Genomic DNA, 14,931 nt, shown 5'->3' on the forward strand with positions numbered 1-14,931 from the left:
TATTATCAATAAACTTATGTTTTAATTTATCTCTTTTAATGTTCTATTGAACAATTTATATCACTTCCGCTACGTCAATTGGTATCAGATTTTGCCGGTGTTCTAAGGTTCATACCCAGTTCGGAGAACATTCCCAAGACGTAAAGACTGGTTTTCTTTCATTCAGAGTATCTTTGAATTGAAGATTTTTATTGAAGGATTTGTGTCTCACCAACCATAGTGTTGATACTATCTTTCCTCATTGAAGATCATAACAAGAAGACAAAGGTATGAGTTTTTATCAATTCCAACGCACCAACCATAGTGCAACCTCCACATCTTCAGGTTTGGGTTTCTATTATCTCTATTTGATATCTTCCACCCCATCACCTTATCACCAACAATCCTTAATTACCCACCATTGCTTTAAATAAATCACCATTGTTTTCATTAAACCACTGCCACCAAAAAAAAAGCTGAAAAATTGAGTAGAAAATACGTCATATTGATGAGCTTCCACATATCAGAATACTTGGAATTTGATTGTGTGCTATATATCATTATGAAGCTTATCAAATCTACTTTCCAACGCAACTGACGACGCATTGTTTGGAATTTTCTAGAGAGGGAGATAGTTTGATTTTTGTCTAGCCTGCCAGATGTTTTACAAATTCTGAATTTTGAAGAAAAAGAAAAGTATGACAAAATCCGTTTCTCACTTATGTCCACAACAACTTCGTGATCAAATTTATGCTATCGAAAAGAGAATATGTGAACTACAAGAGGAGCTTCAAGATATTGATTTTGAGAACTATAAATCTCCTCACCATGATTACTATGATCATTTATGGTATGTAAAAGACTATCTTGATTGTTCTTACAAATTGTCTCACTTACAAGCTGCTCATAAAAAATATTCTCAAGTACTTCAAGATTATGAATTTCGTTGTCAATAAAGTATTAGGCAACAACAATTTTATGCACACAGAATTGCTGAATAACATATGTATGCACAAAGAGTTACTGAAGAACTAACAGATGTATGCTCAATAGATTGCTGAAGAGAATTATCGTCGAGTGCAACAAGAAAATGAAGAGAATTATCATAGATTGCAACAAGAAAAAGAAAGAAGATGACAAGAGGAACAAAGACATGCAATGGCTTTCTAACATGAGTAAAAGAGTGATTTTTGAAAGTCGAGTTTTTGTTACTAAGAAGTCATCTTCATCTCTACCACCATGTGAAAATGTATTTTCTGCATCTACTCTTGAAGTTTGTGATTGTATAGTGCATTCTACTCCCCAGAAAGATGAAGTTCAAGTGCGTACAATTGTTCTAGTATCAAATCAAATTATGGATAATGAACAAATTGTAGATATTTATTTTGAGGAGGAGAAAAATATTTAAGAGAAGGTTAATGATACTAAAGTTTTAGGAGATGATGTTAATTTGTATGAGATAATGTCACTTGTTGCTAAAGAAGTTGTCAATGTTTCTAATCTTGAGCAAGAAATCGAGGACGAGTTAATTGTTAAAGAGAAGGAGAATATGGAATATCACAGTTTTCCAAAGAAATTTATTTTTGAAGAACCATACTTGAAGTTTTGCCAAAACTTGATTGATGTTCGTGTTTGCCTTAAGAATTTTGTGTTGGATTGTCAAAAGAAAAGATGGAAGAATCAAGCTATTGTGTCTACTTTGTCTTGCTCCAATCGAAGAATTGTCATTCCAATGCATAACTCGAGGACGAGTTATTTTAAAGAAAATGAGAATGATGTAGAACATAGAGCCTATATATGGTTATTGTCTAATTGTTTTTAGCAAATCCAAGTTTATTAAAAACAAATTATTTTTGTTTTTATTATTTAAATACAATTTAGAAGTGTCTAGAAATTTAGTTTATGACTTTTAGTAGTCTTAGAAGATTATTATTATGATATAGATACACTAGGAAAGTGTTTCTTATTGTTTTAATAGGTTTCTACGATGATTTCAAGGAGTTATCTATATAAAGAGCTTTATGGACGAAAATTGTAATCAACTTTTCAATATTATCAATAAACTTATGTTTTCATTTATCTCTTTTATGTTTTAATGAAATTTTTATATCGTTTCCGCTACGTCAGAGTAGAATAGTATTCTGATCGAGAAGGACAAGAAATAATTCTAATGATTCAGAAATTATAAGGTGTACGGTGTGTGCAACTATGTATGCAGTGTGGAATGAGAGGAGCAATAAAAGATATAACGGTAAGAAACATTTTCCATTACATGTGGTTAATGACATCATGAAGAAGATGAAAGTGTATTTACAGAGCAAGTTGTAGTAGGCTAATGATACATCTGCAACAAGAGCTATTATTGAGACACTAGGTATCATAACAAAGTAAAATGTTAAGGTGTCAACCATTTGTGACTGGGAGAAACCGCCAAATGGAACCTTTAAGCTTAATCCGGAAGGAACTGTGTGTAAAAATATCATAGGATTTGGAGGGTTGATAAGGGACAGTGTCGGTAATGTACTTCTAATCTACACATGAATAAGCACTCAGAGATCAGCATTACTTCAAGAACTTAATGGAATACGAGCTGGACTACAAGCAGCAAAGGAGCTTAATATAAGAAATGTCATAGTCAACTCAGATTCAATGGAAGTTTTATTTTCTTTTACCCCATATATACATACTTGGAAATTGGAATCCATGACAATTTGCCGACTAGTATTTGCAGTTTTCACAAATTTTGCATTAGATAGATGCATTTACCGAGTATGTTATCAAACTCAAAAAGGATGATCGATTGTAGTAACTTTCTTCATTCTTCTTCTTCTTCCTTTTTTTCTTTCTCTCATTCTCATTTCTCATTTTTCAGAATCCTTGATTCATGTAAATCAAAAGTTCTTTATCACTCTATGTAAATAATTAAGAGCATATCTAAGTGGTGGACGTATCAAGTGTCATGTTTGAGGCTAAATTTGAGGCAAGCATGCGAAACTATTAGACGTAAGAGAGTGCACAAATAAGGGGCGCATGCCCTAAAGTTGATGCTAATGGTAAGTTAGGCTTCAAAAGAGTATTAAAAAGGTTCACCATAGATTGTTTCGAAGATGGATTGGTGGGAGTTGTGAAGGAGAAAAGGTAGTATTCTTAGCTTTAGGACTTGTTTTTAATGACTCAACTTGTATTGAATGAACAACTTAAATGAAGCAAATTTAATTGATTAATGTAAGGAAATTTTTTGAGTGAAGATTGAAACATAAACTTGAAAGAAACAACTTTGATTGAATAATTGAAACATAAACTTGAAAGAAAAAAAGATTGAATTGAAGAAAAAAAAGTAAAACAAATTTGAATGTAAATGACTTGAAAATAAATCCTACACTACTCCTACATGATACTAGAATAAGTCTAGGTACATTCTCTCATCCTACTTTTAGGTTCTTATACCTCTACTTTTACAAAAGTCTGATTTGCCCTCTCTCGGCCTCTACAATCAAGACACCTCATCATGTTGTTTTATGCTTTTCCTTTTTTCCTTTTCTTTTTCATATCTTCTTGATCAAGCTAGGTTTTGAGCAAGTCTTCTTTTGTATCAAGGCCATCCATCTCTAGTCTTCTGAGTTAAGGACGTGACTTTCACTTCTCTGGTTTTGAGTCATTGACCTTTGACCTTTAACTTTGACTTTTTCAACACTTTTTTTATAGTGGCTTTGAGTCTTCATAATAAGCATTAATAAGGCTCGTCTTGGTGCTAAGATACAGCTTTTATGATAAGTGGTCTGAAATGCTCTGTAACCTAAAAAATATAATAAAAGCTATGAGTTGTATTTTCATTATGCGTAAAAAGGGCTGTAATGCAGTAATGTAAGGATAATAAAATGCACATTTAGGAGCTGATCACCACCCTCAAATAGCATTTTTCTTGTCCTCAAGCAAGGATGATAGAAAAAACTAAGATCACAAATGAGTGATTTATTATTTATTATACTAATCTCATTTCGCAGAGTGTGATTGCATTGACCATATGCAACAAGACCTTAAACCACTAGGAATTCCCTAGTGGACGAGCTTAAGCCTCGTGAGAGTTTTCTAAAGAAGGTACTCACAAACTTCACCTATCTAGTACAAAGGGTCTTGTCTCCTTATTTATTCTTAGAAGTCCATACATCTCATTAGTAGGGAATAAGGACAAACTCTTTTGAACTTATAACAACATATGTATAGTAATTCAATTATCTAAAGATAAATGCGCAAACATGAGCAATGAAATGCAAAAGCAGAGTCGTTTCCGAAACTTCTGGAGAGTGTCCTTAAGGTGGGTTCTCACAGGGATATGTTAAAACACAAACTCTCTGATAGATTCACTCAAGTTTCGTTCTCTCAAATGTAGCGGGCATTTATATTCTTTACATACACGAATGACGTCCAAAGTAAACTGGGGTTGATTGATCACACTTGCCACTTACTATCACACCATCTTATTCCTAATTGAGATGGAGGTCTTTTATTAGGAGTTATGGGGCTAAGGTGATGGTTTATAAGAAAAAAATGAAGGGAAAAACAAAATCTGATAAGTTGAGAAATTGGGTCATCAAGATACTTGTAACTAGAGAAAAACCTCGTTTTGTTCTTTGCTTCCGAATTATTATTCATTCTTTAGCCCTTTGGCTTTGTGACTCCGTATGATTTTAATTTTGGGAGTTCTAACTTTGCTTTTGTTTCAAATATCATCTCCCTTTTGATTTTGAATTTTTGGGAGATTCAATTTTTGACTACTTTGATTTTTTTCGAGTTTTGGTTTTTGATGGGTCTTTTTTTCTTTTCTTTATTTTATTTTCTTTCTTTTCTTTTCGAAGCAACTAACTGATATGTTTTTGTACAAGGTCTTCTCTTCTCTTTTTCTGATATCCATCCAATTCTGAACTCATCATCTGGGTAAGCTTTTTATTGTGTGTTGTAACTGGTGAGGGATTTACGGCGAAGAATAAAAAGGCTTTTAGAAAATTGTGAAAGTTCAAGAAGTGTAACTAGAGGAAAAACTATTTTTTGGGTTTTTAACATTTATTTGGCTATATCGATTAAAAAATGGCCTAAATTCTCTCCTAGGATATGGCGTGATGATCAAGTAAGTGGAAGTGTGGTCTTTCTATCCGGACATTCTTTTTGTCATCACTCAATAATCATTCAGATGAGGCTTTTGGCTAGATTCTCACAGGATATGGAACTTACTTGTTTTAACATTTGTCTCGGAAACTCACTACTATATACAATCAAACGCTTATGCATGTCATTCATGAAAATATGCAGATGAAACTATTGTACATATATTAGTCTAAGTTCGAAAAACGAATCCTTACTCTATTGCTATAATGAGACTTCTAAGCCTTTTATTCATCATAGAAAAAGGAAAAAGACTTTTAAAACTAAACAGAAAAATATTTTTGGTCTTTTTTGAAAAAAAAAATTTTAGGAAGGAAGAAATATTTTTGGTTTTTTTCGAAAAAAAAATTCTTTTTTTTTTAAGAAATGAAGAAATATAAAGTTTGGGGCATAGAATGAGAAATACATGGTTTATTGTATTATGGATAATTATTCTACTATGAACTTTTTAGGTTTTTGTATTTTTGAAAACATATGTAATACATAAAAGAAAAATGGAAAATTTTGGCATAATGTATTTGTATTACCCTCTACTCATATACCAAATTCCACATAAGAAATAAATAAAACAAGCAGATAATAATAAAATTACACTATAGTTATAATTATACATAAGTGCGAAAAGAAAACAAGACAAACAAACTGAAAATAAAATATAAACTATCTATACGGACATTAGGGAGCTGCCTAGTCAGAATCAGTGCGTGACTCGTCATGACGTTGAGAATATCCTTCTCCTTGCTAACGTCGAGTCCTAGGGTGTCTATCACTATGCGGGAGTGCATCTCTAATGCTTTGCAGTGTCCTTGAGACACTGTGCTGAAAACGTTGCTGCCCCTACTGAAAAGATTGATGCTCCTCTCTGAGGGTTTGCTGAGCCTGCCTAATAACTTGCTGACCTTGCCTGAGGTGGTGGACGTGCTGGTGTAGAATCCTCTGGCCTTCATGGAGGAAATGAATTTCGTCCATAGGCTGAGTGAACTGTCGAGTGGCACCTTCAGCAAAGGTAGTCCACTGGCTCGGTAACATGTGCTTGCTCGGCAGCTCTGGTGGCAGGTGGATGCTAGAGTTTCTGAACGCAGTGGGCATAGATAGGACCAATGGTAGCATCCCTTACCACCACTAGAGCATTTGTACCATCGAACCCCCAGTGTTGCATGATCCTAGTGATCAGCACTGGTAGAGGGGCGATGGACCTCCTGGGCTTGTAGAGTTGCTCCGAGACGAAGGTGGCGATGCAGAAGTTGTTCTTCTGCTCTTTAAGAATCCATAGGATATGGAGTATCACCTTATCGATATCAGAAGGCTTGACTAAGCCTATCAAGTTGAAGGTTGTCCATTGAGATACTCCTAACTGATTCCTTCACAGCAAACTCTAAAACGCACAGTGTGACGTGTTTTTCCTACCCTCGAAAAGCTTTTCTGCCATCACATCGATGGTCTTGCTGTCTGGGGAATGTTCCATCTGAGTATAGACTTTCAGAGGAATCCCCATAGCCTCACTCACCACCTCCTTAGTGAGCTCAAATGTGTGGCCATCCCTGACAGCCATGATGTGGTCATCCTCCCCTAATTGTATGTTGTAAAACGAAAGAGGGAGAGAGGGAGAATAAGTCGTGACCTCTAATAAAATCGAAGACTCCCATCATCTCCTTCTAATCTCAGCCTTGAAGTGAACTTCAAATATATCAGAATTGAAGAGGGGTTTGAAATTTTGCTCCAACACGATTTTTAGGACTCGAGCCATTTTGAGTAGGAGTTGATAAAGTCGGGGTTTTTAGTTGGAATGAGGGTTGAAAATGGAGCTTACTATACAAATTTGGAGGGGTAGTTTTTGTAGGTGGGCAGTCGCATAGTGGAAGAGGGTGGACACGGGCCTGGTTAGTGCAACTAGGGTTTGGGAAATTTGGGAAGATGAGAGTCGGTCGGGTGGTCTCGTGGCTATAAAAAGACTTGATGGCACATGCCACTTTAGTTGTTTCGAAATTTTGGCCCAAGCCCAAATAAAATAAGGTAATTCCGATCATATCCTTAGTGACTTGAAAACTTTAACAGCCGATCCACGCTTCGTTACTTGTTCAATCTTGACTCGTGAGGTACCAAAACGATTAGCATCGAAAATGCTACGCAAAGGTATATGGTACACTCACATCTAACGGTTGATGAAAAACAGATAAGGGAAAGTAACAAAAAAGAACTGAAAAGAAATATATACAAAACAAAAGAAGGAAATATTTTAATTATTTTTTTTGGGTTTTGAATATATTTGAACTGAAATTTTAAATGGTGGGTCGTTTTAAGTCAGATTCTCAAGACTTTTGAAGTTTTTGAAAACTTGAGTCAATCCCAACCAGATGGTTGGATTACTTTCTTTAGCTATGCTCAGTGAGTAGATGGCTGGTGATCAGTTCCCAAATGTGCATTTTATTACCCTTACATTATTGCATTACAGCCCTTCTTACGTATAATGAAAAGACAACTCATTGCTTTTATACTCAATTTCAGGTTACAGGCTATTTTGTACTAGAAATCTTAAAACGTGCATTTTTACACCAAAAGGAGCCTTATTGATGTTGTTTAAGAAGATTCCAGTTCATGCTGAAAAGTTAAGTCAAAGTCAAAGTCAACGGTCAACGGTTAGTGACCCAAACTCACAACGTCAGAAGATATTATCCTTGACCCAAAAGACTAGAGAAGACGTCCTTATCTCAAAAGTAGCCTCAAGCTACATTTGTTTTTGTTATTCAATCAATCAATCATCTTTCTTTGTTGTTCTTTCTTTAATTTATCATTTCCTTTCATTGCTTTCAAGTTTGTGTTATTTCAATCATTTCAACTTAAGCTTTTCAATGTTCTTCATAACTAGTTAACCAATACAAGTCCTAAACTACAGATTCTATACCTTCCTTTCTTCTAAAAATCTCCGAACCATTGAAACTCTAAACAATCTATGGTGAACCACATTAATAACTTTGAGATACTCAACACTACACTACTTCAAATGGCACTGCCGTCATAGATTTAAGAAGTAAGAATGCTTAGTTGAGCATCTAAGGAGGAAGCACCACTCTCACCTTTTCACTTCTTATTTTTCTAATTTTTGTTGATTTATTTCGTTGTTTTTCATTACTGACATACTTTTTTGCAAATCCAGGTTCAAGATCAACATGCTGGAGAGGAGCTGAAGCTACAGCCGAAAACCAATAGAACTTGGTTGGAATTCGACGGGTGACCGCGCCCTTGTTGGCAGGCGACCGCGAGTCCACCTCAGCATTCCAGTGTCTAGCTAGTTTTTCACAGTTTTTTTTTTTAAAAAAATAAAAATAATAACTAGGGGTTTGGACACCCCAACCTTTTATTTATATCAGGTTCTCAGATACAACGTTCCTTCCTTATCTCTCGTGATCAATACATGCATTTTTTGATCCATAGGGGGAATAAAGAACAAAATACCATTACAATCTTCTCTGTTCATTTTTGATAGGTAATTAGCTACTTGGTTACCCTCCCTGAAGACATGGACAAAGGATAATTGATCAAACTTCAAATTCTCGGCTTGAATTTGGGCAACTAGGTTCCTATAGTACCACTGTGGCTGATTGCACTTGAAGATGTTTGATGTTCAGCTATGCCGCACCTTCGAGCCCTTTTAATACTGCAAGGAGTTCCTGAAAGATCACTGACAACCTCTTAGAACTTCCACTATACGCCATTAGCACTTCCCTATGACTATCCCTCAAGACTCCACCATAGATTGCCACCCCTTCTTGCACCGACCCATCAGAGTTCAAAACCACTTTACCCACCTCTGGCTTTTCCCATTTAACCCATTTTTCCTCTCTGTCTTTGAATCTTACCCCGATTCCCAACTTTGCCAACAACAATTTGGTTTCCATATCTTCCTAGACTGATTCCAGCGTTTTCCCCAAGTAAATCTTCATACTATTGAGGACCTTTTGACTTACCTCGTCAACTACTTTAAATTGGTTTTTCTTTAATCTCCAGTTTCTCTTAGTCCAAATGGTTTGCATTACTGCACATATGAATGCTCTTATCACTTTTGACACCATAGTATTCGATCTGCATAATCACATTAAGTAATACCATTCATCATAGGATGCTCTAATAGTGACTGGTAGGCCCATAGCCCTCTTGAACTCTTCCCAGACCAATTTAGAATAGGAACAATTGAAAAATAGATGGGAAGAACTTTCATCATGGTTGACACACAAACAACATTTTGTAGTTCTAATGACTTTCTTCGCCATCAGTTTATTCTGTGTTTGAAGAGCTCCGGAAAACAATTGCCAAATTGTGAATGAGTGCTTTGGAACTGAGTACTCCCCCCATACTATCTTAAACCATTTGACTTTACTCCTCACATTCTTAAGGAGCGAATAAGCTGAAGATGTAGAGAATGCTCTTGAGCTGCTAGGTGTCCATGTAACCTGGTCCTCTGTGGTGTAGGCATTAATCTCCGTTTTCATAATCCATTCCTTTACCTCGCACTCCTGTAGGTCAATGATGATCCTTGACCAGCCACCATCAGCTATCACTACTGACACATTTGCATCTTCTGGGACAACATGTGCTAGTAGTGCTCTGGCTTGACCATTGAGAATAAGTGGGCTTGAACACCATGGGTCATGCCAGAAGCTAGTACCATTGCCATTTGCAATACAATATCTAATGAACTTCCATGAGATTTCTCTGTGTTTCATTATTCTTCTCCACACCCATGAACAGTCCCTCGGTGCTTTCATTGTCAAAAAATGCTTGTGTTTGATATGATGTTGCCATGACCATTTGACCCACAGACAATCTAATTTCTGCGCAAGTTTATAACTCAAGCCACAATATGCAGCTTTATTCTAAACTCTAGGGTCAACGACGCCAAGTCCTACGTGTTCTTTATCTAGTCTGAAGGTCGCACTACTTGCATGATGCATCTTCTTTTCCATGCTTGGCCCTACCCAAATAAACCTGTTGCATAACTTTGCCACCTTTTCTATCACATTCTTAGGAAGGACAAAAATTTGAGCCCAATAGGTTTGAAAAGATGATAGGACCGATTTCACCAATTGCACTCTTGCAGCTCTATTTAGGTCTTTATTCTTCCAATTAGATATTCTAGCAGATATCTTCTCAATCAGCAGCAAACATTCTCTGATGCCTAGTCTCGTTGCAGTGAGGGGGAAACCTAAGTAGGTTATAGGTGGAGTGACCACTGAGATATTCAGAACTGCTGCCAATTCTAACCCTTCTGCGTCAGTCATGCTGCCTATTAGGAGGGTCATCTTTTCATTGCTGAATTGAAGTCCTGTTGCTTCTGAGAAGAGTTTTAGAGTATCTCTGATGGACATCATGGATTCAATATTGCCTTTACATAAAAGTAGCACATCATCCGCAAAGCAGAGGTGTGATATGGCTAGCTTTATACACTTTGAGTGAGCATTGATTCTGTTCATCTGCAAATCTTGGTGAAGAAGTCTACTCAAGATCTCCATGACAAGTACAAATAAATACAAAGAGACTGTATCACCCTGCCGAAGTCATCTTTTTCCTTCAAAATAGCCTTCAGGCATCCCATTCACTAGAACTGAATATTTAGGAGATGCATAACACATTTTCACCCATTCTATGAACAGGTTGGGAAACTTGAATTTGTGCAATATGGCTTCAATAGCTTGCCAAGAAACTGAATCGTAGGCCTTCTTGATATCAAGCTTTATTGCACATCTTTTCTGGCCATGCTTTCTCGAATACCCCCTTAATAACTCATGAGCTAAGAGAAGGTTGTCTTGAATAGACCTCCTAGGTATAAAAGTTGATTGGGAACTTGAGATTAGCCCAGAAATACAAGACTTCATCTTGTTGGTTATTACTTTTGACACACATTTGTATATAATGTTGCAGCAAGCTATGGGTCGAAAAAAGCCAACTGAATATGCAGTTTTCATTTTTGGGATGAGGCAGAGGAAAGTGGAATTTATACCTCCAATCATTTTTCTGTGGAGGAATTTATACTTGATAGCTCTGATGAAATCTGCTCTAATAGTATCCCAACTTTCTTTAAAAAAACAAGCATTATAACCGTCAGGGCCTAGTGCTTTATTATCCTCCATATCGAATAAGGCTTCCTTGATCTCTAGTTCAGTAATAGGGGAGATGAGAGAGAGGCTTGTATTTTGATCGACCTCCTTTACTATAAGGTTATTGAGGAATCTAGAGTCACAATATTCTTCGGAAGACACCCCCAAAAGTTCGGAATAGAATTGGAGGAAAGCAGCAGCTATTTGGTCATTCCCTTCTCTTTTTGTGCCTTGTGCATCTGTTATAACCCCTACATAGTTTCTAGTTTTCTTCTCTTTCAGCGCATTGAAAAAATATGCACTACACTTATCCCCGAAGCATAGCCAGTCAATATCTGTTTTATGGAAAATGTCAGCTTCCTCCATTTAATTTTAATCAAGCTACATAGCTTTTCTCGCAACTCAAACTCTTGAGCACTAAGGAAGCAGTCCAATGGATTCTGGTGTAACAAATCTTGCACTGATTGGAGTTGCATTCTTTTTTCTTCAACCATCCTCTGAGTGTCATTACAAAAGGATCTTGCCCAACCTTTTAACACTGCCTTTAGACTTTTTAGCTTACTTGTCAACATGAATGGAGGGTTACCATGGTCTAGTATACCCCAACACTCCTTGAGAGAAGCCTTGAAGTCTTTGTGAAGCAACTAGAAATTACAAAACTTGAAGGGGTGGCTTTTACCATAACTAAAGAAAGACATAACCAATGAGTAGTGATTTGAGATTCCCTGGGTTAATATTTCAACACTTGTGGACAAGGTTAGAGATGTCCAGGCATCATTGACTAAGCATCTATCCAGCTTTTGACCATTTTCTCACGTTAGCCCCTCCACTATTCCAAGTATAGAAACAACCTGAAGTAGTATGATCAAATAGCCCTGCTACATTTAAGCAACTAGCAAACGGCTAAGTTTCCCTGGGATGTACAACCATGTCTCTAATTCTTTCATGGGAGAATAACACATTATTAAAGTCTCCCATTACACACCAAGGACCATGGATACCTACACTTAAGGCTTTTAACTCCTCCCACAAAAGTTATCTATCGTGATGCTTATTGCTTGCGTACACAATAGTTAACGAAAAGCTGAACCCATACTGCAAACTGGTAGCCTTACAGTGCAGAAATTGTACCCCTTCCACCTCCTTTTGAACATCCAAAATACTTTTATCCTAACTGAGCCATATTCTGCCATACTCATCACTAGTATAATTGTGTTCCAATGCCCATTGGGGACACACTATACTTTTTATGTTTGCCATTTTCTCCATTCTTACCTTTGTTTCCAACAGTCCCATACAACTAATTTTATTCTCCTTTATAAACTTATTCAACTGCTTTGCTTTCATGTAGTCATTTATTCCCCTAACATTCCAACTACTTACTCTAATCATTGGGATGGATTAACGGCCTTTCTTCTTTCCACTCCCTTCGGGTCTCCCCTTTCCTCTCTTCCCTGACTATGATTGCGACTGTTGCACTGCCTTTTGCTTCTGGGCTCTTGTTTGCACTGCAGACCTCTCCACTCCTTCTGATTCTGGTCTAGGCGTGACCACCTTATCCTCAAATAGTTCAGGGTCAGCATCAGAAATATCATCATCTTCCAAGTCTGCCAATTCCTCAAATATATTTCGCTCTGCACAAAATAAGTTTGCTTCAGGGTGTAGACCTCTCATCTGTTGGATAGGAGATTACATAACTACTCGAGACTGATCCTCAGTAGGATGGTCTTCAAAGTTAATCTCTACGCGTCCAGGGGAAACTAAGTTTATATTACTGAGAGAGTGGATCTCGCTATGACTCTGATGGGCTTGCTGCCCATTTTCTTCCATAATACAGAGGCTTGTCTCTCCTGCACAGTTTCAGTTTCATTTCCCTCTTGGCTCAGAGTATCTCCTCTTGTTCTGTTAGTTGTTGTTGTTTCATCACCATTTCGCTAAACTGCCATTTGTCTCCATACCAAAGCATTGGTATGTTGAATGCCCAAACTTGTTGTAGTTTGTGCAAGACTTCGTTTTCCATGGATATTCCAGAGGTATAGCAACCTCTCGGTTTCCAACTTTCACTATTATAGCTTCTTTATATTCATAGTTTATAGGGAACTCAATACAAAATCTTGCGAATGATAATCTTTTCCTTTTAGCTGTAGCATCGTCCATAAACATAGGTGTGCCTCCCACTAAGCTTGCAAGATATGAGAGTCCATCAAAAGTCCACATTTCTTTTGGTACATCCATCAGCTTAACCCATAGAGGGATGGAGGCCACCTTGTTTTTGTAGTTATCAACCTCCACTGTCCATGGCTTAACTACAAACACTCAGCCCGCAATAAAGATCGGACCTTCATCCAACACCATTTGACGATCTTCTAAGCTCGTAAAACTCATATAGAACAGTTCTTTGTCTGTGGTAATGTCAAAAACCCTTTCAATTTCCACTTTTTTTTCAGCACATCCTTTACCATAAAAAAGGACAATCTTTTATCCAGAAAGTACCCCACCAGGTAATCATCCCATTCTTTTATACCTTGTTCCAGTAAATCCGACGGAAACTGAGCCACTCCATCAACATAGATGGGAGAGAAAGACTTAAAGGCCACTGTGGACTCTAAAGACCCAGACCAAGCAAACAGAGAACTCCATGAGGTGCCACGAGTATCCATAGACCTATTTGGGTTGCTTGAGGAAGCCATGTGTATATGACGAAGAGGTATCCTGTATTTGGAGAAGGCTATCGACAGAGGACAATGTTGCCTATTTGGCCTTGGTTCCTCTGTGAACTCACACTATATGTAGTGGAGGATTTTACCAACAGAGGATGGACAACTATAAGCTTCCACTAATAAACTCCCACCGTTGACAATGGAGGATTTTACTATTAGTGGAAAAATAAACGAAAAAACTAGATAAGAAACCTACAAAGGGTTTTAGATTTATCTATTCTTGGTAAGAAAAGATGGCACCAGATCAAGACAGTGACTTAAGTTATCTCACTTCATGTCACTTCTAAACCTGTCCCCATTGGAATGTTTTAGTTGATATACAATCCAGATTTTTCACAGTTTTAGTTGTTTTGTAATGTTTAGTTGATATACAAATCCAGATTTTGTAATAAAGTAGTATAAATCAGTGGAACTTATTTGTAATAGATAGAGATATAAAGAAAGAAAAAAAATGAAAAAAATAGAAAATATGACTTTTTGATTGATTATGTGGATGAACATGAGTGAAAACTTGGTTGAAGTTCTAAACTTACCAAGAGATTAGAGTTTTCATTGTCTTGAGAAGTTCAAGTGAGCGAGGCGAGTCGTGAATCATACACTCGCACACTTTGAATCAGCTTGGTAATCAACACTCTAACAAAGTTTAGCTCTAGTTAATCTAGATAATCTATCTAAACTAGTTAATCTATTAGATTAGTTTTAGTATTAGTTTACTTTTATGTTTTGGGCCCTAGAAGACAAAGTTGTTTAATTATCAAAAACCCAAACTGTGGGCTTTTTAAGTGGACTTTTATTATAACTTAAAACAGGGAAAAGCTCAAACGGTTGGGCCTGATTCTCAGATCACGCGCCAACCAACGTAGCCTTCTCCTCAAGTAGTGTGTAAGCATGGCTTGAGAGGTAAATTCTAAACCTCCTCGAAGCCTATGTAAGAGGATACCTTGTGTGTTCAAACATGCTTACGTGATTATTTGAAATTT

The 14,931-nt window shown here is 36.8% G+C and overlaps 2 protein-coding genes across 2 annotated transcripts; both read right to left on the bottom strand.

The window, feature by feature from the left end:
* Positions 1-9,227: 9,227 nt before the first annotated feature.
* Positions 9,228-9,860, bottom strand: LOC147503601 (uncharacterized). Its single transcript, XM_086604901.1, has one exon. The coding sequence runs from the start codon at positions 9,858-9,860 to the stop codon at positions 9,228-9,230; it is 633 nt and encodes a 210-aa protein (XP_086461027.1).
* A 150-nt stretch (positions 9,861-10,010) lies between these two features.
* LOC147503602 (uncharacterized) lies at positions 10,011-10,646 on the bottom strand. Its single transcript, XM_086604902.1, has one exon. It carries the CDS (start codon positions 10,644-10,646, stop codon positions 10,011-10,013), a length of 636 nt encoding a protein of 211 aa, XP_086461028.1.
* Positions 10,647-14,931: the final 4,285 nt, after the last annotated feature.

The sequence above is a fragment of the Coptis chinensis genome, chromosome 4 (assembly GCF_015680905.1).
Source record: "Coptis chinensis isolate HL-2020 chromosome 4, ASM1568090v1, whole genome shotgun sequence".
In the NCBI taxonomy this organism is placed as follows: Eukaryota; Viridiplantae; Streptophyta; class Magnoliopsida; order Ranunculales; family Ranunculaceae; genus Coptis; species Coptis chinensis.